General features: G+C 38.0%; 1 protein-coding gene across 4 annotated transcripts in view; it reads left to right on the forward strand.

Annotated features, from left to right (window-relative positions):
- LOC131036670 (uncharacterized) overlaps positions 1-27,213 on the forward strand; it is a 59,041-nt gene that overhangs the window by 22,990 nt on the left and 8,838 nt on the right. For all 4 annotated transcript variants that reach the window (XM_057968615.2, XM_057968618.2, XM_057968617.2 and 1 more), the window contains exons 4-5: positions 10,923-11,027; positions 11,238-11,342. In XM_057968615.2, the coding sequence (XP_057824598.2) occupies positions 10,923-11,027; positions 11,238-11,342 (210 nt within the window). The remainder of the gene's footprint in view (positions 1-10,922; positions 11,028-11,237; positions 11,343-27,213) is intronic.

Raw genomic sequence — 27,213 nt, forward strand, 5'->3', positions numbered from 1 at the left:
CCTATGGATATCAATTGGGGATTGACTAATTGGCGGATTGAGTCAGCAAATTAATTAACTATAAAGCGATTAGAGATTAAATACTAAACGGATATAATTTCGACCTAGTAAAGTTTACTAATCAATGATTAGTGGTGACTATTATTAATCGAATGGAAATACTTGGTTCTCTGATTCACCATCCCGATCGATAAATTGACTAGTCGGTATTATTCAATATAAAGTCCATAATGGCTAACAAATATAAACCATGAGGAGGCACAACGTTAACTGGTGGATAGCGATTATAATAGTTAGGATAGTGATTGTCAACAGTACGAAGGTAGTAATTAAGTGTGGCAACCATGGTTATGGAAGATTTCGATCCAGATTAGATATGGCTCATCAATTCCAAAGGTTGCCACCCTTTCAATTTGGGAGATATAAGAGTTGGATTAAAATCATTCAAAGAAAAAAGGAGGGGAAAATATATATTATTTGGCAGCATCGATCAGATCAGATCAGAACTGTTATTAAGTCACAGGCAGTAACATCCCTGTTCTGGGAGGTATGCATAGGGGATGGGTTTAATAAAGAATGCTTAATGTATATAGCCCGATAATGTTTCTATGCAGAATTTAATAGTAATAATATTAACATAAGCTACAATATGTATATTAGTAATACTAACATAAAGGTATTCAAGCTTAATTTCACATACTATGGCAGACCAGATGTGCCACATGTCAGATCTGTCTGCCACTACAGCTACTAGGTGGAATAATGATTGGTGTTTTAGTAAATGGGCATTGTTAGTAATTTATATAGGGAATATAATCTGTTTTATGTATATATATATACATATAAGGGTTGTTCAGTCAAATAATATTTTATAAAGAACCACTCTGTAGTAAAACTTACAGTGTAATACTATCTGAACTTATATATATATATATATATGTGAGATTATAAATCTGATTGAATTATCAATTCAATATCAGGAAGAAGATTATGTTATCACTGATTGAATTCAGGTTAAGGTGGTTTTGTCTCCTTATCAATGTAGTTTAAGTCATAACTATGTTGAGATGGATTCATTATGGTTAAAACATGCCTAAGCCTAGTAGGGGACATCACAAATAGGATCGGCAATTTCTAGGAGTTGATGACCAGACATAGAGTCAGAAATGATTTGAGACATTCGCTTAGCCTTTTTAGGCTTGCGAGAACTTTGTAACAGCAGTGCAACTGTATCTATCTCGCTGGAAACAGGGGTGGACACTTTTCTTTTCTTTTGTACCTCTGTTTTCAGCCATGCTGGAGAGGTTGTTTCAAGTCTTGATCCTTTATGAACGGTGCTAGGAATATTTTGCACAGGAGAGGAGGGAATTTCAAGCAAATCAGAAAAAGAATGATCATCAATTATCTGTTGGTAAATACCTTTAGAATCAACCAGAGGTGTTTTCCCTTTTGGTGGCACAATTCCATCATCCCGCTCACAGGTCGACTTCAGTTTGGCAGTAGTTTCTTCAGGTCTCTCCCCATCGCCACTTGACTGAGAGCTTCGGTTTGGCAACCTATCTGCAGACTTAGATGTTGATGTTGGAATGGGGGAAGAGGAAACTGCCCCTCCCTCTTTGCGGGATGATGACTTTTGGCTTTGTGAGGAGCCAACTTATTGCTTCCACTTACCATTTAACTAGTCAGATGTCCTCCTTAACACTCGAGTAGTATGGACCATTAGGTCCGAGACCTCTTCTTTAGACCAATCAATTTTTGTGGGGGCCGCATCAACAAGAGTATGATACTCTGGGTCAATAATGGCCTCATCTTCAATCACATCATCAGGAACATTAAAGGAAACACTGAAAGTGAGGATTTGCTGCAGAGATAGCCTCATGAAACTTCTATAGCCTCATGAAACTTCTCTCAAACACCTTGGCATCATCTAGACATTCCTCCCAAAAATCTTTGATTTCAGGCCTATGCATGTAACCTTTAGCTCCGTACAAATAACGCTTCACATATCCCTTACTGTCAAAACTACTTTTAGATGACAGAGAGAGAAAATGAAACTTCTCCTGAATTGTTCCCATGGCCTTAGCAGTGCTATTTGTTTTGCAAGAAAAATAAGTTGTGGATAATGGGAAGGAGTATCCTTTCTTCCCCATGTTCAGGCATTTAACATTTACAACAACCATCTAGTGACAAATTTCCAAAAACACAATATAATCAGATGGGGACCGAGGCAATTTTAGCGGGGCCTTCTCGAAACCCCCAATTCTAAGGTATGTGAACCTGTTGAATTGGGTGTAGAAACTCCCAAATTTCGTCATAAAGGTAGCAGAGTCATGGGAAATCCGTAGGCCAGGGTTTCCTTCTAATTTCCTAACCATACCCATTGAGAACACATCATTGACACGGGAAAAAGCTTTCATACCCTTTTGCATGGTGAGCCGGGGAAATTTCCGGTAGACATGTGTGAATGTAGGGAGAGGATGATGCAATTCGAGGCCCGACCAAGCAGGCTCTTGATTGGCTAGGACGAAAATCAGATATGAACACATATAAAACTCCCAGTAGCACAAATTACCAGAATGAAATGACACATCCAAAACTCAAAATAATCAGTGCAAGCATTTCCCACAACGCGGTGCAAGAGGGTTATAATTTTGCAACTTCATCCTTAAAGTGCATCATTTTTAATTTGGCAAGCAATTGAGACTTACCTCCCTTTTCGGACTTTAACCAATTCCTGGCAATGCAATTCATACACTAGTCCCCATGAATTCGGAAATACTCTTCGCCAGTTAGAACAAACATGTTCTCAAAGGCTTTTCTCTCAGGAAGGCATAAAGTGCGGGAGACGCTTTCGGAATTAATCCGTACAACAACCCTACCACCTTCCGCTCGGATTTCTTGTGTCTCCGGGTTGTATCTTTTAGAGCATGCAACAATTAAATCTGCACAGGGAATAGCAAACGGAAAACCAGCTACGAAGGCCAAGCCACACTGAAAAATTCTTTCCCGCAACGGAGCTCTCTCGCTTCCTTCAAGCTCTTGTAGAAAAGTTTCTAATTTTAATTTTTCTACTTCCGTGTCTCGCTCACCCGCATAGTGATTTTGTATCACACTCTGCATGGACACAAGCTAGATAATGCACCTTGTGAAAACTCAAAAATGAAAGCTGGTTCAAAAATCATCCGCCACCCCTTCTGTGTCCTCAAGTGATGTGACATGCCTTAAATGTTGCATTTACTTCGCCTTTCACAATGGTTCTTTGATTCGGCTTATTCTCGCTGACAAAGCAAATAACATTAGTCTGTACAAAGACTTGACACAAAGGCTGCGCCCCAAAACCTAGGTGAAACTTGACAAGTCGCTCAGTCGAGAAAAATATTAACTTAAGAACCTAGGGTCGGGACTTATAAACGTTTCACAACCCAAGCTAGAGCGACCGAAGCACAAGATAACAGGAGGTTGGGTGATCAGAAACTTTCAAAATCCGCGACAAGCCTAGAAAAGAGACACATCGCGCAACATAACTTCGGAAACTCATAAAGCCCGTGCCTGGAAGCTTAAAACACGAAGCGATAAGGAACACTTAGGAAAAATTGGATGGTGACTCCAAATTTAAAAAGGGGGAACAAATTTTTATTAAGGCATTAATTTTTTTGGGCCTAAGATGGCCTTGAAATATTTTTAAATGAAAATTGGATTTAGATGGTCTATGGATCATTTTTGGCTCCATTAATTTGTCCAACTTATTTGTAGTCATCGTTATTCTAGGCATTTTAATACTAATGGCTATGGTTTTCCGAGGTTAGGGCGTGTGAATGAATTGGGGAATGGAATTGAGAGAAGTTGGTCAATTGGTTCAGCTTGTTAGCTTTACAAAAATGTTTCCATGGCCTTATATGTGTCCATGAAGTGGGTCTGAAGATTAGCAATGTTTCTCCCATCATATTTGTAGTCGAAGAAGAAAATAGTAGATTTAAATTAAGAAAACCATGATTAGAATTCGTGTAAGCTTGGGAAGAGGAGCTTGAAAGGAGTGATCTACATGATCTCTTAAGAGAGGGGGAGATAAACATTGAAAGACAAAAAGTACTCAATAATGAAAGGGACATTTGGAAGTACCACACAAGTTGATCCTTAGATATTCCCAAATATATATTTTTTTTCACAATAATTTTTTCATACATAGAGCAAACATCCATTGAACAATATGAAAGATTAGTCAAACAAGAGATGCTTAGGAACAACCACTCGATTAAGTAACACATTTTATAAAATGATTATAAAAAGAATAAGTAACTTATTAGTGTTTGATAGTCTCGACTTAATATCCAAGAATTAATCACAACTGATCCAGGCTCTTCTGTCCTTTGGGCTCGCTCATTCTTATAAAACATCCACAACATGATTCTACAAACCATGTCGCCATCCTGCACAAAATGGGTAACAAAACATGATTTCTATAAACCATATCTCCATCCTTTTAGAATGGGTAACAAAAAATGATTTCTATAAACTATACCTCCATCCTTTGTAGATTGGGTAACAAGATGGCCACATATACCAAATGAGGACAAGAATATCAAATATGCTTTGGCCAGAGACTTCGACTCATTGTGACCATTCGGGGTCTCGATTCAATTACAAAAAAATCATAGCATCTCAAAATATTGAGTAAGGGTTTTTTCTGTAAGTCTAAAAAGATCTTGTACCCTTCCTCGGGTTTTGAGCAACCAACCAAGTACAAGATCCACCAAGGATCTTTGAAAATTCCAAAGGACTTTGTACCCTTCCTAGGCTTTTGGGCATTTGACCAGGTACAAGTCCAATCTTCCTTGATGATTCTTCTAAGTATCAATAGATCTATCATATATTCTTCTTATATAATTTAAGTTTAGAATTTTTAGTTTTGGGGGATGGGCCACAAAACCTCACAATGCCCTATGTAGTGAGTATTGGAAACATCTTTCGTTTTCCAAACTGTCTACATACCCTGTATCGACAAGATCAAGATACCAGAGGACCAGGTGATTGAAATATGTAGTTTTGTTTGAAACTGTGTTGATGCAATCGTATGAGTGGGTATGCAACCCTTTACAGGGCCTAGTTTCCCCAGACTTGTTGACTGCTACCCACTTAGGTGAAACAAGGACGAAATTCTAGAAAACATCTACTTGCAAACATCTAAAAGTATGTGTATTTTAAATTGTAATGTTTCAAGTTTACCTATGACACATCTTTGCTTTTCTTATTTCTAATGGTTGCATATTGGGTTTCTAATGCACAATACCCTAGAAGTCTTACTTTTGACATAAAGAATCTTAAGACCAATTGAAACAACAATTATATTTACTATTACCTCCTATCAAGCTAAATCAATTAGATAAACATATGTGATTAACCACCTATATTTCTCATAACCATAGCTTATTCAATCTAGATTAATATATCATGACAACATTTACTAGATTTACCTTTGTGAGAATGAGTGATCTGCAAGAATTGTTAAACACTTCTAGATGCTGAGAGGGCGGGGGAGTGGGGGAGCAGGGGTGAATCAGCATATATTAATACTTTAATCTGTTTAACCATTTAGTTACCATTCATTTCAATCACCATATGTGCAAAAGTAAATAATTGAAACATAAAAGAGCAATCCCACATGAAGGCCAAGATTTTACTTGCAAAACCCAATGAGGGAAAAACCACAGTGAGAACTATCCTACTATATGAAAACAGGTTACAAAGTTTTAGGCTCAAGGCCAAGGAAGCTCATTGCTCTTGATTCATACTTGCAAGACGAAGGTGCACAACCTTAGGGCAAGATATAATGGACTTGAAAACATTGAAGATCACTTCTTCTTGGCAAGATACAATAGACATGAATACAATGAATCAATATAGTTGAATTGCAAAAGAATGCATGCTTTGAAATTTTGATTACAGTTCATTGTTATTACACATCTAGAATTGACTTCATTACTGCTCAACTGTACTTGCAAACCTTCGCACTCACAAGATACACCATACACATTTTCACATCTCACATTCAACTTCTCATCTCATCCTCCTAGTAGATTTCTTTTTTATATACCATTCGCAACCAAAGAAACATCTATCAGGTCGGCCTAATTAGATGTAACGTGTAGGATACAAATGGTCAGCCCAAAAACAATCCCCAAAGCAATGCAGAAGGAAGAATGAAGTGTGTGAAGAATCACACCATGTTGGTACACCTTCCTATCCAACCTTGATCAACTCCTACAATTTCGCATGCTATTGCATGGACCAAAATTGCACAGGTTGGCTCCAAAGGATAGAGCCGTTAAAGCAAACCAACCGAACTTGCTCAAAACATGATGTAGACCACCGAAACTCTTTGCGGATGCACAACATGGCATCACCTAACACCAACATAGCCAAATCACTGAGTCACACCACCAAAACAACATAAGGTGGATGATTGCAACGCATTCCTGCAAACTATCACACTATCGCTATACAAGCCGATACTCAAACCATCACAACTTCAATTCTAGATCAAATGAAAATATAAAAGCTGAGATATATCAAGCATTTACATCCACCAACGTCATATTACAACTGCAAGCAATGATGAAGCAATGTGCCACAATGCAAACCATAAAACTATATTCAGTTTGACAGACTATTCATTAGATTAGTCACCATTAGCCATCTTCAACTGCGGACCACAAAATACATCTCCAAAGTTTCGAAAAAGTCATAAGACAACTGGAAATACCATTTGAATCAATCTCCACACATCCGCATGAACTCATAATCAACCTTTTGATACTACAATACTGTCCTCTAATACTGCAACACTTCGGAACACAATTGCTCAACCTTTCGGACCAAAGTTATCATCAATGATAACAAGTTTTTGATTTTTCTTGTCAACATCAATTAGGTTGATGCTATCCTTTTGCTTTGAACATCCAATGTCTGCATGGTCTCCAGGTCCACACCATTTGCACAATAATTGCAATTTGTCCTTTTTTTGGCAATCTTTCACAAATTGCCCCCATTCATTACATTGTTGACATTGCATGACTGGACATCCTTTGGGATCGTGTTGTATTTAACTTCAATCTCCTCTTTGATTTCAATAATTGCCTAGAGATGCATTTTGTGGCTTTGATGGAGTGGAATGCTCTCCTTGCATAAAGAGCACTTTTGTACTCCTATTCTTCAAATCGTATGGGCACTCCTTTATTGAATGACTCATAACTTGGCAAATCTCACAAAACATCTTTCTAGGACAATTACCAAAGTTACCTCGAGTTTCCGGGACAGGGACTACAGGGGACGGCGGGACGCGTTTCCGGGACGGCAAATTTTTTTACCAAATTTGGGGACGGCAGGGGACGGCTATAGAAAATATAGGAAAAATTTAAAATATATAGGAAAATTTCAAAATTCTAATTGTTCATATGAAAACATGGATAAAGCAATGCATATATACATTATATATTCATATGAAAACATGGATATAGCATGTGTGTGATACTATGAAAAGTTGAAAACATTTTAGAATGTAAATTCTGAACATACAACATTGTTAATACTCAATAGACACTATCAATATGGAATTATGCATTCATAAATCAGAATTTCAGTTCATTCACATTGTCAATATGCATATCATAATAGATATTAAACTTTAAAGTATTTCAATCTGCTCTGTGGCTATCAAAACCCTGCAAATGCCCCCAAAAGTCTCCACCCAAGCGCCAAAACCAGAAACCCCTGTCCTATTTCCGTCGGCTGCACAAACACGGCGTTTTTAACTTTTTATTTGTTTGCCGTTGAAAACTTTAACAAAGTTTTCACGATATTCATATCGTTATTTAATATTTTGATATTTGCGTATCATATATGTGCTGTATGTGCTGCGATATATATCATATATGATATATATCATATACGATATATATCATATATGATTATATTGTATATGATATAAATTATACAATTAAATTTTAAGTTTTTAGTTTTACTTTTTACTTTTTAGTTTTTTATTTTATTTATATCGTATTCATATCGTTATTTAATCTTTATATCATATATTAATTTTTAAACAAAGACATAAGTTAAAAACTTACGTTTTTATATTTTAATTTTATATTTATAATATGAATTAATATTTAATATTTATATTTATAATATGAATTAATCAAAATTTTAAACGTTTGATATATATTATAAAATTAATAATTATTAATTATGAATTTCAATTAATCAATTAAATTAATAAATTTAAAATTTATTTTTAATTAATGTTTATTGTTTTCTTTTAATTTTTTTTATTTTTAATAACAATTTGAATAAATAAAAGGCCAATATTAGAAAATTTAAAAAAAATTTGAAAATTACAAATTTTTAATATTTTTTATATTTTTTAAAGGCCTTAAATATGGGGGACGTCTGGGCGTCCCCGGGACGGATTGGGGACGTCCCAGCCGTCCCCCAGCCGTCCTTGGGACGTACGGACGTCCCCCAGAACTAGAGCAGGCGTCCCCCCGTTTCGGGGACGTCCCCTCAAAAAACAGGCCAATTTGGGGATGGGGGGAAACGTCCCCTGGCCGTCCCCAAGTCCCCAAAACGTCCCCGGGACGGGGACGGGGGTTTTCAGGTTGGTTTTTGTGTGCTCCTCAAGTTTGCACTTAGTACACCATAGTTCGTTAGTTTCCTTCTCATTCCTTCAATTCTTTCATTATTCGGAGCATGCCCCTTCAAAGTGCTTGTATCATTACTAATTCATTGTCATCGTTGCCATCTAAACTTCCATCTTCCTCTTTTTCTTTTATTGCGCAAGGACATTTTATCTTCACTTTCTATGTTCATTGCTTATTGTAGGCTTTAGAATAGGATGAGGCTGATATTACCTTCATTATTTTTTCTCAATGATGGAAGTTGAACTTCAATGAACCACCGCTTTTTTAGATTGTCAGCTGGTTCTATTTCCAATTTTACCAACAATTCTTTAAGTCTATGATTACAAGCTCGTATGTTTTTGTGCTTACCTTGTTTTATATTGTAAATTTCTGCTACTATTTCATTATCACCATGGAGCAATTTAACTCTTCTTCGTTGGCCTTCTTTAACTCTCCTATATATGGCTTACCATGATTATATTTTGATGCAAAGCTAGTGCTTGGAATCTACTTGCTAGGGAGTTTTGATTTGAATGTTTCGATGCTTCTCTTGCACTCTCGGCCATGTAGCAATCTTCAACTCTTCCCTTGGCTTCAGCCTTCCACACAGTTGTTTCACCTTCAAATTTTCTTTTATACACCTTTGGCTTGACTTCTTCTCCACTGATTGAAAACCTTTCAATGCCTCAAAGGTTACTCTAATAATTTTTTTTGAAGGAACGTGACTTTGTCTCCCAACTTCCCTCATCTAGAGAAGGTTGTCTTGACTTTTCAACTTGATTGCGTTCTCAAGTACTTTGACTTGGGAATCGTACAGTTATATTTTCTTCAAGTGTTTCTCATAATCTTCTCCTTCATTCCATTTGCTCAATGATCCTTAAAGATTGTTTGATCTCACAGTTTTGACCACCTTGTAGCCTCTTCTTGCCTTTATTGGGATCTAAGGGTATGAATCACTCAAGTCTGACCCAATTTTTTTAAGGCAACAACACTAACTGTTTATTGCTCTATTTGATAAAATGAATACACGGGTTAATAATAGAGATGACAACGAATACCAGATATAGGAGTAAAATATATCGTTATTCGCACATGGAATTATTACACACGAAGACCAGAGATAACCAACCAAGGATCAGAGTTGATCTGACTAGATAATACTACTCTCCTTGATACATAATCTATTTAAAAGACCCGACGGTTGCCAAGAGGAACACAACCATCAGCTAATCGACGCTTATAACCACCTGAAGCTGACAAACAGTTAATACAAACAATTAATACATGGTCAGATAACCAATATTTTTGAAACATAATAATAGACATTGTATGTTGACTACAAAACTAACAAGATAAACACAAGAATATTACCTTGGAAAACCTCAATGAAAGAAAACTAGCTCTGGTAGTGATAAATTTTCTTCTACTGTAATGATATTAAATGATAACCAATCACAATGAGTTGCTATGGATATGATCTGTACCTTGCACCATTTAATTGCATAACAATTGTCTAGTTATTGTCAACGAACCAGTTGAATTCTCCTTTATTTTGATCAATACAACATTTTGTTTGTCCTCCCATGTGTAAAATATGCTTCCCATCTCTATTTATTATTGCTCTTCATGCTAGAGTATCTCTTTTGGGATCAAGAAGGATCACATGGAAGATGGAAGTGGAAAAGATGCCCTTTCATTTTGAATTCTGTTTTGCACAGTCAGAGTTCACTTCTGCAGCTGCAGATTTGTCCCGGGTCACTTATGCATGTGTGGGTTCAACCTTGGAGGTGTGGATTTGTCTTGCAAAGTAAAAACTGACCCTGCAAATTACAGCTTGGGTTTGTGGATGATCTTTTCAGTGTCAATTTACTATTCACAATATTATTTACTTATTTACATTTTTCATGATCCTTATGGAGCATATCTTCTAACTAATTAAGTAATTAACTATGAAAAATATTTTTTGTTAAAACTTATTAGGCTGACAATTAGTTACCTGGCAAAGCTGATGTTTCTTGCATGGTCTATTTATATTTATTTACTCTACTACCTTGTGGGCATTTCTATTGCAATCTCTCTTTTTACGGGAAGTTGTTTTTCCATGTTAATTAAACAGGTAAAATTGCATATTGTAAAAGTTTGTTTAAAATAAATATTCTTGTGCTTCTTCAGAATGGGATGTCTTAAAAGACAAGGATGTTCAATAGACAACTTCTTGAAACCATATTTCATATTATCTTTGTGAAGGTTATAAGAGGGAAGGCATGTGGGAGAAAATTACTCTCTCCTGCAGGCATGGATGTTCGACCCATGATGGAAGTTGTGCGGCGTGCTTCATTTGATATGATACAGGTACTATATATGTACATATATTATTACTTGAGAAATAACTTCTTTACTTCCACATGAAATGGGTTTTCTTGAACAAAAATAGTTTTTCATTCTTGAACTGGAATATAAACTGAAATAAAGAATGTTGAACTAAATATTGAGCCTCCTCTCTAAGGCTAATAAATTTGAGCTTCATGCATGGTTTAAAGTTTGCCATTATTATTTGGTTAGGTATCTTGTGGCTGTCCTACATCATTACTCCCAGGACGATGGCTAGACTTATATAGTGGCACTGGCTCAGTTGGGATTGAAGCTATTAGTCGAGGTTGCTCAGAGGTATTTTTTGTATTGACAAACATTTAGTATTTATAAGTCTACCATTTTAATGAGGGTATAGCAAAGCTAAGATTTCATTTTGTAGGTGCTAACTCATGATGGAATTGATGTAAACACATTGTAGTATAAAATCATTAGTTCACATTACATGGAGGACAAAATATATACATGGATAGAGTTTTCATTGATAAGATTCATGATGTACAATGCCTAAACTATTATGGAAATCCATATTGACTCCAATATATTCAACTTAGTTATAAACATACTCCATGAGTAATTACAGAGGTTCGGAACAACCATAATCAAGAACTAAATAATTTAATTGAATGAGAAAATTCTATAATAATGTTTAGGTTAGTCCTTGCTAATTAGTATATTGGTGTAGGAGCACCTGGGCGAACTGGTGATCAGCACCACCCAAAAATACTTTCTCATTTGTATTTCAATTTTGGTTTTGTGATCTTGTCATCTCTCTTTTGACTTGCACAGTTTCTCGAAAACATGAGACAAGAAATTCAAACTGCAATTACTTTGACTCTTTGAATGTCTTCAACGTCTGCGTACTTGCTTTGTGAAATATGATTCCAGAGGACAGCAAACAGAGGTCCAATCAGATCATTTCACCTTTGCCATCCTCCTAACCTGTGCGAAAGTGGGAGCTTTGTAAACCGGTATGAACATCCATCAAAGTATAAAGGATATAAAATTTTGTAAGATGTTGAAGTTGCAACTGCCCTGATGGCCATTCCTGCAAAATGTGGAAGCAAAGACAGGCACGTGAACTGTTTGACAGAATGCCTCCAAGAATGTGTATTAGATTGAAATGATTTCAGGATATGCATATTTTCAAGCAAATGTAATCGGCAGATAGAAGCCAAATTCCATGAGTTTTGCCTGCAACCTCTTGGCGTGGTAGGGATATACATTGAAGCATAATTGAAAGACTTTAGAAACCTTTGAACAAATTCAACTGCCATGTGTTCGAGTTACATTACAAATTGAATCAGAGATGCTGAAAATTAATTGACACCCCAACATAATTGGTTAAAGAAACGATGAAAGAATTGATGGCAAGGGAGTGCAAAGGATAACAGAATGTGGAAAGAAGAGAATTGGGATTTAAATGTGAAGCTACAGAATGTGGAAAGACGTGAATGAATAGGTGAGGTGATCAAAGGGTATGGGTCCAAGAAGAGGGATCAATGCAAACACAAGAGTAATAAAATAAAAAGAGAAAGAGGCATTGGTGGTGAGAGGGGGGTATTAAAATAATGTAATGTTTCTTTAATGGTCATCTTAGTTAGTTTAGGTAGTTTCTAATTCAGGCTTCTGTTTACGATTGTTTCATTTAGAAACATCGTCTTTGTAAATCTATTTAAGGTGCCTTTGTCTCCTTTGTTTAAGACATTGATTTATCATAACATGAAATCAGAGCGGGTCGATGGAACTTCATAAAATTTGACGATTTTTTAAAGAAAAATTCGAGCCTCTTTTGATCTGGAATTCTTTCCAAAAATTTGTTCTTCGATTTTTTATGAAATTAAAAAATTCGTTGGAGGTATTTTTCTGAAATTGTTGGAGCTTTCTTCTGATTTTCATGGGTTTTTTTGTCTTCTGCAAAATCACGTTTCTGCATGTTCGAGGGTTTGTGCGCGTTCTATGTTTTTCAGCCCTCATGAGACCCGTGCGTCTCTATGCCCACGATTCATCTTGTTTTCGAAGTGCTGTTTTGTGTGTGCCTGCATTTCTCAAATTTGTGGGTTTTCGCAATTAGGGAGGGCTCTCTGTTTTTTCTGGGTTTTCTAATTTTTGTCCTAAAAAATTAGTGTTTAATTTTATCATTTTTCTCCTTAAAAAAGTTCTGGAAGGGTTTTACTGTTTTTTTCCTAAAAAATGAGGTTTTGTATGCTAATGCGTGTCTTGGATTTTGTGCCAGCTACTCGTTGATGTTTTAGTGTTTGGGTTTTCACAATTTTTTCCTAAAAAATTGTTTGTGGGTTTTGATAAAAAATCATGTCTGGTTTTGATCGATTTTTCTCCTAAAAAATCGTATCTAGTATCTTGCAGTCTGTTTTGGATCGCACCTAGAGTTGCTAGGGCAACGGTTTGCACAAGGGTTTGCCAATTTTTCCTCAAAATCGTGGTTTCGGTTTGAGAAGCTGTTCTCGGTCTCTGGCTATAGGGAGGGAGAGTTTTTTTGTTTTCCCAACATCAGGTTGGAAGGTTTTTGGTTATCTTCGTCATTTCCAGAAGTTTTTTAGAATCAGGGAGGGTCTAGTAGTAGACTCATTTTGCAGAGCAATTTGAAGAGAAGGGGCCAGCTTTCTCTGTGCATTCGTGACCAGAAGGGGCAGCCTTCTATGCATTTGTGACCAATGGACTTGTCGATTGTCTTCTGTAGGGTAGTTAGAATGATGACCATTAAGGGAGGGTATTAAAATAATGTAATGTTTCTTTAATGGTCATTTTAGTTAGTTTAGGTAGTTTCTAATTTTGGCTTCTGTTTATGATTGTTTCATTTAGAAACATTGTCTTTGTAAATCTATTTAAGGAGCCTTCGTCTCCTTTGTTTAATACATCGATTTACCATAACAGGGGGTGGGTGAGAAGAGAGTAAGAATAGTTCAGCGAAGATAAGAGATTGTTCATCACATGAGTGTGTGGGTTGTGCAGGAGAGTAGAGATGGGTTGCAAGGCTTTGTAGTATCAGCCAAGAGACAAGAGTGGCAGTAGAGAGAGGGCATGGTGGACCATGTAGAATAGGGGAGAGAAGCATAGAGGATAGGTTGTTTGAGAATTTTAGGAAGGCCTTTAATGGCCTAAATGTAAATAATATATGTAGATGTGAATGCATTTTGAATAAGAAGAATCAATTTTGTTTTGTTGCAGTCAAGCTTGTTTGCTTATGAGTTGTTTTGAGTTTGCATACAAGAGTGGTGTCTTGCATCAAATGGTATTAGAGCTAGAGTTTCTGAGTGCATAGTTAGAGCGCCGAACGTGAGGCAACCTGTGTCGGGTTCTATGGGTGAAGAGTGGAGTTGTGTGAACAAATCGCTGACTGTGAGGCAGTTCACAATTGAAAGTGAGAAGTGGTTGTGGAGAGCTTGAGAGGATCGTTGTAGCTTGAGAAGATTGCAGCAAATGTGATGATGATCTTGAAGAAGAGGACGGGATGGGTCGTGAAGAGGCTTGTGTTGATTTCGTTCTTGGAGCGATATTGGGTAGAGAGATATGGGATGTGGAGATTCTTGTCGAGAAAGGATAGTTGCAGCCGGAAGGAGGATGTCGTAGCAGCCCACACGAATGAAGAGGAAAGAGAGGAGAAAATGGTCGCTGTGGACCATCACTTGTTGAATGAAAGCAATGGAAGTGAAAGTTCTTCGTAGGTTGAGGTAGTGGAAGAGGAGGTAGATTGGAAGGAAGAGGTTAATGAGGGCTTGATATTTGATCAAGGATGGAAAGAGGATAGTGCGTTGCTTGGGGAGGAGATGGAGAGAATTGAAGAGTTGTTTAGTACAATAGTGGAGAAAATTGGAGCAATGGATGCTGCAGAGGATAAAGAAGATGTGAATGTAGCGATGGAATGTGAAAAGGCTGCAGAAGATGAAGATGAGCATGAAGTGGATGTTGGAGCGGTAGAAGAGTATGAGGTAAAATCTGAAAATGTTGAGTTCAGTTTGCCTTTATTTTCAAGATTGAAAGTAAGAGAGAATGCAATTGCAGATTTGCATATGGGTGTAGGGCATTGGTGGAGGTGGTTGGTTTGTGGTGGACACAATTCCACGAAGGAGAGGAGAGTAGAGAGTATTTGGAGGAGAAGAAGAGAGAACCTTTGGCGGAGGAGGATGGTCTTTGGTTGATAGGAGTCCATGAAAGGGAAGAAGAGGAGAGAGCACACTTGGTGGAGGAGGTCGGCAAGTATTCCAGCTAAGCATTGGAAGAGGCGGAGGAAGAAGTTGTCTCAGTCTACACCATTGATGGTTCGCTACAGGTTGTGTACAACCTGAAAGGGTAGTTCAGCTACCTAACTCCATTTTGTGAGTCTTACAATTTTTTTTTACTTGGCATGTCTGGTGCAGGAGCACCCGGGCGAACTGGTGATCAACACCACCCAAAAACACTTTCTCATTTGTATCTGAATTTTGGTTTTGTGATCTTGTCATCTTTCTTTTAACTTGCATAGTTTCTCGAAAACATGAGATAAGAAATTTGAACTGCAATTACTTTGACTTCTTGAATGTCTTCAATATTTGCGTACTTGCTTTATAAAATATGCTTCTAGAGGACATCAAACAGAGATCCAATCAGATCATTTCACCTTTGCCATTGTCCTCCTAACCTATGCAAAAGTGGGAGCTTTGTAAATTGGTATAAAATTTTGTAAGATGTTGAAGTTGTGATTGCCTTGATGGCCATGTATGCAAAATGTGGAAGCAAAGATAGGCACATGAACTGTTTGACAGAATGCCTCCAAGAAATGTGTATCAGATTGAAATGATTGCAGGATATACATATATTCAAGCAAATGTAATCGGCAGATAGAAGCCAAATTCCATGAGTTTTGCTAGCAACCTCTTGGCATGGTATGGATATACATCGAAGCATGATTATAAGACTTTAGAAACCTTTGAACAAATTCAATCACCATGTGTTCGAGTTACATGACAAATCAAGTTAGGGAAGCTGAAAATTAAATGACACCCCAACATAATTGGTCAAAGAAATGGTGAAGGAATCGATGGAAAGGGAGCGCAAAGGATAACTAAAACAGTGCGAGACACGCAATGGATTTCAAAGAATTGATTGAATAACAGAATGAGCAAGATGCTCATAAATAGTACAGGAGTATTTACAAGAATAGCAAGTTTCTAATAAGAAACTGCTGATAAGATCGTAGAAGATCTTACTAAAAAAGAATATACACTATTGAGCATTAATACTAAAATAACAATATTTTAATATTCTAATACCCTCCCTTAATGCTCAATCTATTAACTACACCTATAGACCCCTTGAATTTTACAAATTTATCAGGACCAAGGGGCTTGGTGAAGATGTCTGCTGGCTGCTCCGAGGTAGGAACATACAGCAATTGGATGGATCCGTCTTCAACCAGCTGTCGAATATAGTGACAATGAGTTTCTACATGCTTGGTTCTTTCATGGAAGACTGGATTCTTGGCAAGTTTGAGCACTCCCTGATTATCACAGAACAAGGGAGTTGGACCTGCCTGGGAGACATGCATATCCGCAAGCATTCGTTGAAGCCAAACTGCCTCACAAGATGCCTTAACTGCTCCCCGATACTCTGCTTCTGTCGAGGAGAGAGCCACTGCCTGCTGCTTCTTACTCGTCCATGTGACAGCACCAGATCCCAAACTAAACACATACCTTGCTGTAGATTTACGGTCATCAACCGAACCTGCCCAGTCAGAATTTGTGTAGACACTGAGTGTAGGATCAGAACTCCGAGTGTACAGAAGTCCATAATCAGGAGTGCCACTCACATAACGCAGCACACGCTTCGCTGCTATCCAATGATCAGCCTTGGGAGCTGTCATGAAGCGTGAAATGTAGCTCACTGCAAAACTGATGTCAGGTCTAGTGGCAGTAAGATAGATGAGACTGCCCACTAGTTGCCCGAACAAAGATTCATCCACAACTGGTGAAGATGACTGAGCTGAAAGTTTGAGCTCGGGTTCCATAGGAGTAGAGGCAGGTTTGCAATCCTGCATTCTGAACCTGTCCACAAGACTTCTGGCATACTTGGACTGAGAGAGAAAGATACTGTTCTCAGTCTGCCAAACTTCAACTCCTAAGCAGTAATGTAGAAGTCCCAAATCTGTCATATCAAAGGTGCGGCACAAATCCTGTTTGATCCCAGTGATCAAATGTGCTGAACTGCCAGTAATAATTAAGTCATCCACTTAGACAACCACAAACAGAACATCATTACTAGTATGCTTGATATACAGGTTTGCATCAGATGGACTCCGCTGAAAACCATGATCTATCAGGTACTTATCAATTTTCATGTACCAACCCCGAGGAGCTTGTTTCAGACCATAGAGTGCTTTGACTAGTCTACAGACCTTCTGTTCTTGACCAGCAACCTTGAATCCTGGGGGTTGCGTCATGTAGACTTCTTCCTGTAAGTCACCATTCAAAAAGGCACTCTTGACATCCATCTGATGGACTTTCCAACTGAACTGGGCTGCCAAGGCAAGAACGAGCCGTATGGTACTCATTTTGGCTGTAGGAGCAAAAGTCTCCTCGTAGTCAATGCCTTCTTTCTATAAGAACCCACGAGCAACAAGACGAGCCTTATACTTGTCTAGGGTTCCATCAGCTTTGTATTTTACTTTGTACACCCATTTGCAGCTAATGGGCTTCTTCCCTGAAGGAAGATCAGAAAGGGCCCAAGTGTGATTCTTTTGAAGACTCTGGAACTCGGCTTCCATAGCCTGTTCCCACTCAGGTATACCTTTAGCCTCTGAATATATTTGAGGCTCAAAAACACTGTGTATGTTAGCCATGAGAGCAAAACTGACTGTATGCTGCTGTTTGCTCTTATTACGGGAGGTTCTACCCTCAATGAGCTCAGTATCCCTGAGATCAGCAATGGTCTTGGCCCACCATTTAGGTCGGAGAGTAGAAGTGCTAACATCTGGAGGAGCTGGAAGAGGCTCAGGAGTAGGAACAGGAGCAGCAGGAGGAGGATTATTCTCTGGAGGGAACTTAGGTAGTGCATCATCGAAAATAGATTCTGCATCATCCCTCCCATCAGGCGAACCTAATGGAATAAGAACACTGTGAGGCTGATCCTCATAACACTGCTCAGAAGAAGGGGACTGAAAGAATCCTCTGTCTTCATCAAATACAACATCACGACCGAAGATAAGATGTTCAGTGTCTATATCGATCAATCTGTAGGCCTTATGGTGATCAGTGTATCCTGTCATCATGAGTTTCTGACTTTTGGAATCCAACTTGGAGCGCTTAGCATCTGGAATCCAAGCATAGGCAACAGAGCCAAAAACCTTCAGGTGGCTGATCTTAGGCTTCCGACTAGACCAAACCTCTTTTGGAGTCTTCCCCTTAACAGCCTGAGTAGGGGAACAATTAAGGAGGTAGACAGCAGTAAACATTGCTTCAGCCCAATACTTATTCGGAACACTCCTGTGTTGTAACATAGAGCGAGCCATCTCAACAACCGTATGATTGTGACGCTCGACAACACTGTTTTGCTGAGGAGTGTAGGGTGTAGTCAATTGGCATTTGATGCCATGGGTATCACAGAAGTTGGAGAATGCAGAAGAACAAAATTCCCCCCTGTTATCTGTCCTAAGAGTAATGATGCTACATCTAGACTCTTTTTCAACGAAGGACTTAAACTTCTGAAAGATACTAAATACATCTGATTTGAGTTTAAGAAAGTACACCCACATCTTTCTACTAAAATCATCTACAATAAGCAAAAAGTATTTGCAACCAGTAACAGAAGATGTATTCATAGAACCACAAATATTAGCATGAAGTAATTGAAGTACCTTAGATGCACACCAAGACTTTCCATGTGTGAATGAAGTCTGATGCTGTTTGCTAGCTTGACAGGCGCCACATACTCCAAGATGCTGAGTCTGAATATTAGGTAACCCTGAAACAAGTCCCTCTCGAGATAATTGAGAGAGATTCTGAATGTTGAGATGTCCATATCTCTGATGCCACAAAGTGCTGAGAGGAGAAACACAAGCTGCCAGAGCCACTTCAGGAGAATCACTAGTGTCAAGAAGCCTGTATAGGCCATGATCCTCTAGACCAACAACAATAGTAAGACGAGTCTCCCGATCAATTATGGAACACTTGTGAGCACTAACACCACATCTAGCTGAGGAGAATTCCTCATAATCTGACTGACAGAGAGCAGATTAAGTTCCATACCAGGAACATAGTACACATTCAGGAAGATGAGATTCCTGCCTCTGCCAACAACTGTATACTCCTCACCTCTGCCAAATACAACGGAATCACTGAAAGATGAGAAGTCTGTAAACCAGTCACGCCGATGAGAAAAGTGACGTGACGCACTAGAGTCGATGTACCAAGCAAAAGACCTGGCATGATCTGAAGACCTCTTAGCCATAAAGGCATAAAAGGCAGACTCCTTCTGCTCAGAATGTTTAGCAACATGCGCCTTCTGGTGTGACCCTCCCTGCTTCTTTTGTTCAGAAGTGAGCCTCTGACGGCAATCTTTCTTCATATGGCCGTACTTGTGACAGTAATTGCACTGCACATTCTTCTTCTTAGCACCATCCTGTGTCTGAGAAGAGCCTTTCTGCTGAAAAGACTGAGAGGATTGAAATTTGCCTTTATCCTTGTGAAAGGATTGGGCTGTGAAGGCATTTTCCGAGGAGGTTGACGTAGTACCACTACCAAATTGTTGTTTCCAGCGATCCTGCTGTAGAAGTTTGGTGCACAATTCTGAAAACTTCATGTCAACATTAGTTGAAGTAATATTGAGGGTCTCAATGAAGTGTTCATACGATTTCAGAAGACTTTTCAGAGTGATTACTACCATGTCTTCTTCCTCCATAGTCCGACCAATAGCTTCGAGCTGATCTCGAATGTCCTGAATCCTTGTGAGGTGTTCCTGTAAGGACATGCGTTCGTCCATCATAATGGAGAACAGCTGATTCTTCAGAAAGAATGCTCTGCTCTTGTCGGATGTCTCATGCAATTCCTTCAGATGCTTCCAGATGTCGGAAGCTGTCTTGCCGGAAGGAATCTGTGGTAACTGATCATCAGTCACGGAGAGTTTGAGAAGCATAACTGCCTCCGATTGCGTTCATCAAACTTATCTTGATCTGTACCAGGTGTACCAAGACTGAGCTCTTTTCCCAAAACAAGCTGGTCAAGACGCCTATATTAAAAAATGGTCAACATACGCTGTTTCCAGATGTTGTAATTGTTGCCATCAAAGCGTTGACTTCCTTCTAACATCGGATTGGTGAGAGAAGCCATTTGCACGTTTCCCAATGTACTGAAAAATGATAGGAAGAGATAGGTACAACAGCAATAGACATGGATTGCAAGATGAGTCCCGACCGATGCAGAAAAACAGACAGGTGCCTGAAAGATGAGAGAAAACCCAGAAGGAATCTGAAAACCAAAGTCAAATCCGTTGGCTCGAAAATCGAGGCACGGAAAACGATGCACCCCCAAAAAATCGGGCAACTACCCAGATTAGGTTTCGAAAAAATTATTTTCGATGGAAACTTGAAGGTAAACACCTTAATCGAAAAAATCAGAGGGTCGTGGAAGCCATGATATGCCCAGAAAAGTTGCAGACAGAAGAAACTTGGCACAGGGAAGAAAAACGGGAGTCGCGCCACCAGTAGAGATGTCCACACAGGTTTTAGAACCCACAGTAACGAGCATAAAACAATAGATGCAGGGAGGTTAGGTCGCGCACAGAGCCGCGGATGCCGCCGAACAAAGATCGCGACGAGTCTGCAGGTCGCACACCAAGCCACGAATGCCGCCGAACACAGGTCACGACGAATCTGCAGGTCGTGACGCCGCCGAACACAGGTCACGATGAATCTGCAGGTCGCGACGAGTCTGCGAGAAAACAAATCGCGTCACCTGCACCCCGTGTTGCTAGCAGAAAGCATTGCGGAATGATCATGGGTCGCGAAAAAACGCGACTGTACAAACCCACGAAGTAGTCACAGGAGCTAGGAAATTGAAAAACCCTAGATGGATTTTTAAAAGTAACTGGAATAATTTCGAAAATTTCCACTAATTGAAAATTAGAATTAAAAATTTTTCGAAAAAGTTTCTCCTATAGCTCTGATACCATAAAACAGTGTGAGACACTCAATGGATTTCAAAGAATTGATTGAATAACAGAATGAGCAAGATGCTCATAAATAGTACAGGAGTATTTACAAGAATAGCAAGTTTCTAATAAGAAACTGCTGATAAGATCGTAGAAGATCTTACTAAAAAAGAATATACACTATTGAGCATTAATACTAAAATAACAATATTTTAATATTCTAATAATAACAAAATGTGAAAAGAAGAGAATTGGGATTTAAATGTAATGCCACAGAATGTGAAAAGACATCAAATGAATAGGCGAGGTGATCAAAGGGCATGGGTCCAAGAAGAGGGATCAATGCAAACACAAGAGTAATACAATAAAATGAGAAAGAGGCATCGGTGGTGAGAGGGGGGGGGTGGGTGAGAAGAGAGTAGGAACAGTTTAGAGAAGATAAGAGATTGTTCATCACACGAGTGTGTGGGTTGCGTAGGAGAGTAGAGATGGGCTGCAAGGCTTCGTAGTATCCGCCAAGAGACAAGAGTGGCCGTAGAGAGAGGGCATGGTGGACCACATAGAATATGGGGGAGAAGCATAGAGGATAGGTTGTTTGAGAATTTGAGAAAGGTCTTTAATGGTCTAAATGTAAATAATGTATGCAGATCTGAATGCATTTTGACTAAGAAGGATTAATTTTGTTTTGTTTCAGTCAAGCTTGTTTACTTGTGAGTTGTTTTGAGTTTGCATGCAGGAGGGGTGTCTTGCATCATATATTCACATTATCAGTTAACAATTTAAATAGTTAGATGAAAGTGGACTGCCTAAATGGAGAAATTTAAGGCCTTAATTATTGCAGCTTAGTGGTGAAGGAGTTACAGACTATTTTAAGTTAGGGAAGTTGACAAATCTCGAGTGGGCAATAATAATAATATTAATATTATATATGTTTTTAAGAAAAAAGGAGGCCTTGAGGTTGGGTTCCCAAGCTGGCACCTTAGGATGTATAGAAGGATGAGCTGCTCAAGGAAATGCATTGATCATTTTATGAAAAGAAACCTCTCTTTATCAAAAGAATAGATTGAGCTTGGTGTTCAACTATTAATCAAAAGATGAAAACCCTCGAGATTATTGAATTAGAGGACAAAAAACCTCTAGTTCTTCAAATGCAATCCCATTCAGGGTTTATAGTTGTGCTGAAGATTTCAGATTTGATATTTTTGGTTTGGTTTGTGGTATGCCAGTATGTTCCAGTTGGTGTTTCAGGGTGTGCGTTTTCATTTGTTTCAGCATTTTAGTTTGTGGAATGTAGTGTGAGTTTTTCTTTTAGTCCCAGTATTGAATTTCTGTATAGTGGTGTAGCCACTCTTGTAATTCATTGATAGAAACAAATATATATGTGGCACAATTTGTAATGTCCGCTTTTTGAAATGGATTAAATAATAATAAAAAACATATACTATAATTAAAATTTAATTAAGTTTAATGAATGGTCAAAAGGCATGAAATGAAGAGTTATGACTCCCTCAAACATGAGATATAAAAGGGAGATCATTTCATTTGAGAAGAACATCCACAAAAGGGGATCATGTCATTTGACAAACATGAGAAGGAGACCTTGTTCTAGGCTTTGATCATGCATTCTTTTAGAGGTTCAACGATGCCTCTTTCAACTTCATCAAAATCTTAGGCAATGATTCTCACAATGTCATTGGGTTAGAGAAACAGGGTTTCATTTGAGGATTGGCATGTCATCATGGTTAAGAATTTTGGTATTCTTCAAAAGAATTGTTCTAGAATCATCAAGGTCATTTTGTGCAATTTACTATGTTTAGGAGTGACCACTACCTTGTTCTAGGGTTTGATCATGCCTTCTTTTGGAGGTTCAACCATGCCTCTTTCAACTTCATCAAGACCTTAAGCAATGATTCTCACTATGTCATTGGGTTAGAGAAATAGGGTTTCATTTTAGAGGATTGGCATGTCATCATGGTGAGAAATTTTGGTATTCTTTAAAAGAATTGTTCTAGAATCATCAAGGTCACTTTGTGCAATTTACTATTTTTAGTAGTGACCATATCGAGCAATGGCTATTCTTAGATTTATATTCTGGGCCGTAGATAAGGGCCCATTTTTAGGTTGTTTTTATTTGTTTTATTCTCTTAGTTCATTTATAACAGGTTTGCTCTAAAGTTCCTTTCTTTCTTCTTTTCCTACAAGATGTGGATAAATTTGCTTTAAAACAATTCTTTTCGGGAGATTTAATAATTACTAAAGATTTTAATTGTAACCTATAAATAAGTGCCTTGGACACAAATTATTTATGAATGGTAGTTTAAGCTAGATTATGCTGCAGAATTGTTGTTTAGCTAATTTATTTGTGTTTGTAATTGCTTCGATTAAAATGATTTGAGTAACTTTGTCAAGCTTTGTATTGATGTCAATTATTCACTGAAGTGGCTCTGTATACGACTTAGCAATTTTTTTTATTGGAACTGTGTGTTGTTCAAATTGTTATTCCTTCAAACCTATGTTCCACCAAGTTTTCGGGACGAGGGGACAAGGGGATGTGTTTTGGGAAAGGGATTTTTAGGCCATTTTTGGGGACGACAAAGGGGATGGCTATATATATGTTTTTAAAATATAGGAAAATTTCAGATATTCATATAATAACATTGATAAAGTTGCAAATGTAATCATATTGCCATATACATTATAGAAACAATAGTACTTAGTAAAACACAACAATAGAGTTCACTTGAGTGATGAGAGTTGATCAAATTAATAGTGCTACTTAATTGCTTCCATAATTTATGTCAAATAGTCAATGTGCATATGATATAAAATTGAAAAATAGTAATACTGCATACACCAAAATGCCCAAATGCTACAAGTTTGCGCTACAAATGTCAAAATGACAGTGTCACAAATGTTAAAAACATAGTAAAGGAAAGTATGATGGCTGCCTCTATTCAGCATCTGCCAACATTGCATCAAAACCGAGCATGAGTCATTTTCATTATGAGATGATGGCTCATCTAATGGAACACCAACCGATCCCTCTTGTGTCTTCTCCTCATCAATTTGGTCAACATCCCACCATAACGTTGGAGTCTATTTATTCTCTAGAGTTTGACGATTTTGGAGTCGCATAGCACTATGCACGACCACTAAATTCTTTGCATCACTAGAGGTCAGCCTATTCCTCTTGACATAGTGAATAAAGCTATACATGGATGAATTCCTTCTGCAACAAAGGAACTAGCAACTTGTGAAAGGAGGTAAAAAATAAATACATTCAATTTTTGATGATATAAATGTTCAACACTAGTCAAATTAATAAATTATGTTAATGTATTACTTGTGAAAGGAGGTGAACAACAAGCATCCTCAATTGTGGTGTATCCTTCCCATGCCATGTCCACCATCCAATAGGATCCTTTTGAGCTAATGTAGCTCTATCTACCTTGGCCTCTGGTTTGTTGAATGTTGGACCACAAAGATTATAAAAGTCAGTCCATTGTCTACGAAGTAGGCTTGCCTCCTCAATTGAATACATTTTTTTCGAGGGCCTTCACCCCTTCTTTCACCTCTTTGCCATCACAAGGAAGGACACTACTAGGTCTTGGTCCATACCATTTGGGATTGAGAGCAAAGGCTGTCATATGAAGAGGGGCGTTCATAGTGTTCCACCATTGCATCACAATGGGTTTAGTTTCTTGCTAATATAATCCCAAATTAGGATCCCTGATAGAAATTGCTTGCCTTATTTTTCCAAGCATGCTATAAAATGTCTCGTAAATCTCTCCAAGACTTGGAGACTAGTCTATATCAGATATCTATTGACATCCACAACTGGTGAAATGAGGGAGCAAATATATCTGCAAACAATTTTTTTAAAAAGGACAAGCTAGAACTTAGAAAATTAAAATCAGATTTTTTTAAACAAAAACCAACAATCAAAGTATAAATTTAAAATGTATTATAAAATGAAAATCAGCAAGTTATTTAAAAATATTAACGACAATTTTTTTTTACCTCACATTGGACCACTAATTATTATCAAGAATTTTTTGTTTGATGCTTCTCCCTTCTGTAGTGTTTGCCATAGACCATCTATTCGACTTTGAATTAACCATCATTAACTATAGAGCCTCCTGCAACTCAAGTATCCTCTCTAACAAAATAAAATGGCTGGCGTACCTTGTCTCTATAGACTTGAGAAATTCCTTCTTTGAAAATGTCCTAAAGAGAGCAAGGTGTGATGGTTGCAAATAAAAATCTGAATATTTCTAGCCTCTACAGCCACATGCTGAATCCAATTTATCTTCCCTATGTCTTTCAATGCGTTGTTCAATGCATGAACACAAGGGGTCCAAAAGATGTTCTTGTAAGCACCCTCAACCATCAAACCAGCTAATTTGCACACACCTGTCGAATTAGAGACCACCTACACAACATTGGCAGCCCCAACCTTCTCTATGACATCTCTCAACATATGAAACTGGAACTCAACATCCTTGCAGTTCCCAAAACAATCAATAGCTCTAAGGAAATATGAGCCAACTGGACATGTGACTATGATGCTGATAAATGGCTGATGTCTATTATCGGTCCACCCATCCATGACAATAGAGTAGCTCGTCCTAATCCAACACTGTCTCATGTCCTCCACTACACTCACCTTGGAATATTTCTTGTCAAGGAGTTTAGCGTGTAGTTTATTTTCTCTAGTGGGCGAATGAGGTACCAGCAACTACCACATATCTAAACATTTGTTTGAAGTAGGGTTAATGTGCTACATGGAATGGGATGGCATGTGCATATAAGAATTTGGCTATGGAGGGTTCTTCCACATATCGTGCATGCATATTCAACAAATTTGCAAGTGGATTTGGCTGCTCGCTAGAAGTACTAGTAACCTTCCTCTTCCCTCTTGTGGAAACTTGAATATCACTACTAGTACTTATGCCAGGATTACCAAACATAGAGGGCATAGGCATAGGTGATTGTGCGGATTGTGTTTGCATTGGCTGCTCCATAGACTATGATTTTTCTTCCATGTGCAATCTAGCCTCTCATTGTCTTTTATTTCTTTAAAAACCTTAATCTTGTGTTAAAACCCAATAGATGAGAATAGGCTCGTGTAGGTCCCATTAAATTTTTCTTTACAAATATGACATAACTACAATCTACTACCCCCATGTTTTTCCTTCTGTCTTTGTCTAGGCATGTTGCCAATCGAAGATGTTTTTTAGGATTAATGGAGCCTTTTGCATATGTTTTTAAAACTTCAGAAGGGTATTCAAATGGATTTCTTTGAGGCTGCCCCTCTTTAACTGATTTGCTTTCATTTTGTTCTTTCCTCTCAACATGCTCACTACTTTCACTACTGCTGCTCATTTTGTTTTGTTTTGTTTTTTTGCAATCTTAAAAAAAAACCACTAAAAATCATACATTTCATCATTTAAACTTAGAAAAAAATGGAATAAAAAAAGAGAAATGGAAGAATAACTTACCTCTTTCACTTCTCTTGCTGGTTGTTGCCTTAATGCTCTCCTTTTTTGCTGGTGAATGTTGGTTTTTGTTCTCTAACAGCACCTTCAAACTCTCCTTTGTCTTTCTCATTTTCCTCTTTTCTGCAATTTTTGTTTTTGGCTTGTAAAAATGAACTTGAATGGCTTAGAAAGGGTTTGAAGGGTGTGGGTCCACTAAGGCCCAATAAAAAAGCGAATTTAAAATTTTTTGGAGTTTTTTTTTTTTTTTTTTAAAATTTTTGTTTTGCTGGGAATTAGTGGATTGTCGACCATCCCCTTGCTGTTTCCAGGATGTCCACGCCAATCAGGGATGCCCCCTTTGCAATTTTTTTTTTGGGGACGTTGGGGCCAAACCACCAGGGGAGGTTGTTAAAGTTATTTGTTCAACCCCACAAGCCCATGAATCGCTTGCAAGCAAAATTCCTATCACATGTGAAGAGAAGAAGCCATGATTAATGCTATGCAACCTTGAGAAAGATTGAGCCAAATAGGAATTTGATATATAGATT

The sequence above is a fragment of the Cryptomeria japonica genome, chromosome 1 (genome assembly GCF_030272615.1).
Source record: "Cryptomeria japonica chromosome 1, Sugi_1.0, whole genome shotgun sequence".
Taxonomy (NCBI): Eukaryota; Viridiplantae; Streptophyta; class Pinopsida; order Cupressales; family Cupressaceae; genus Cryptomeria; species Cryptomeria japonica.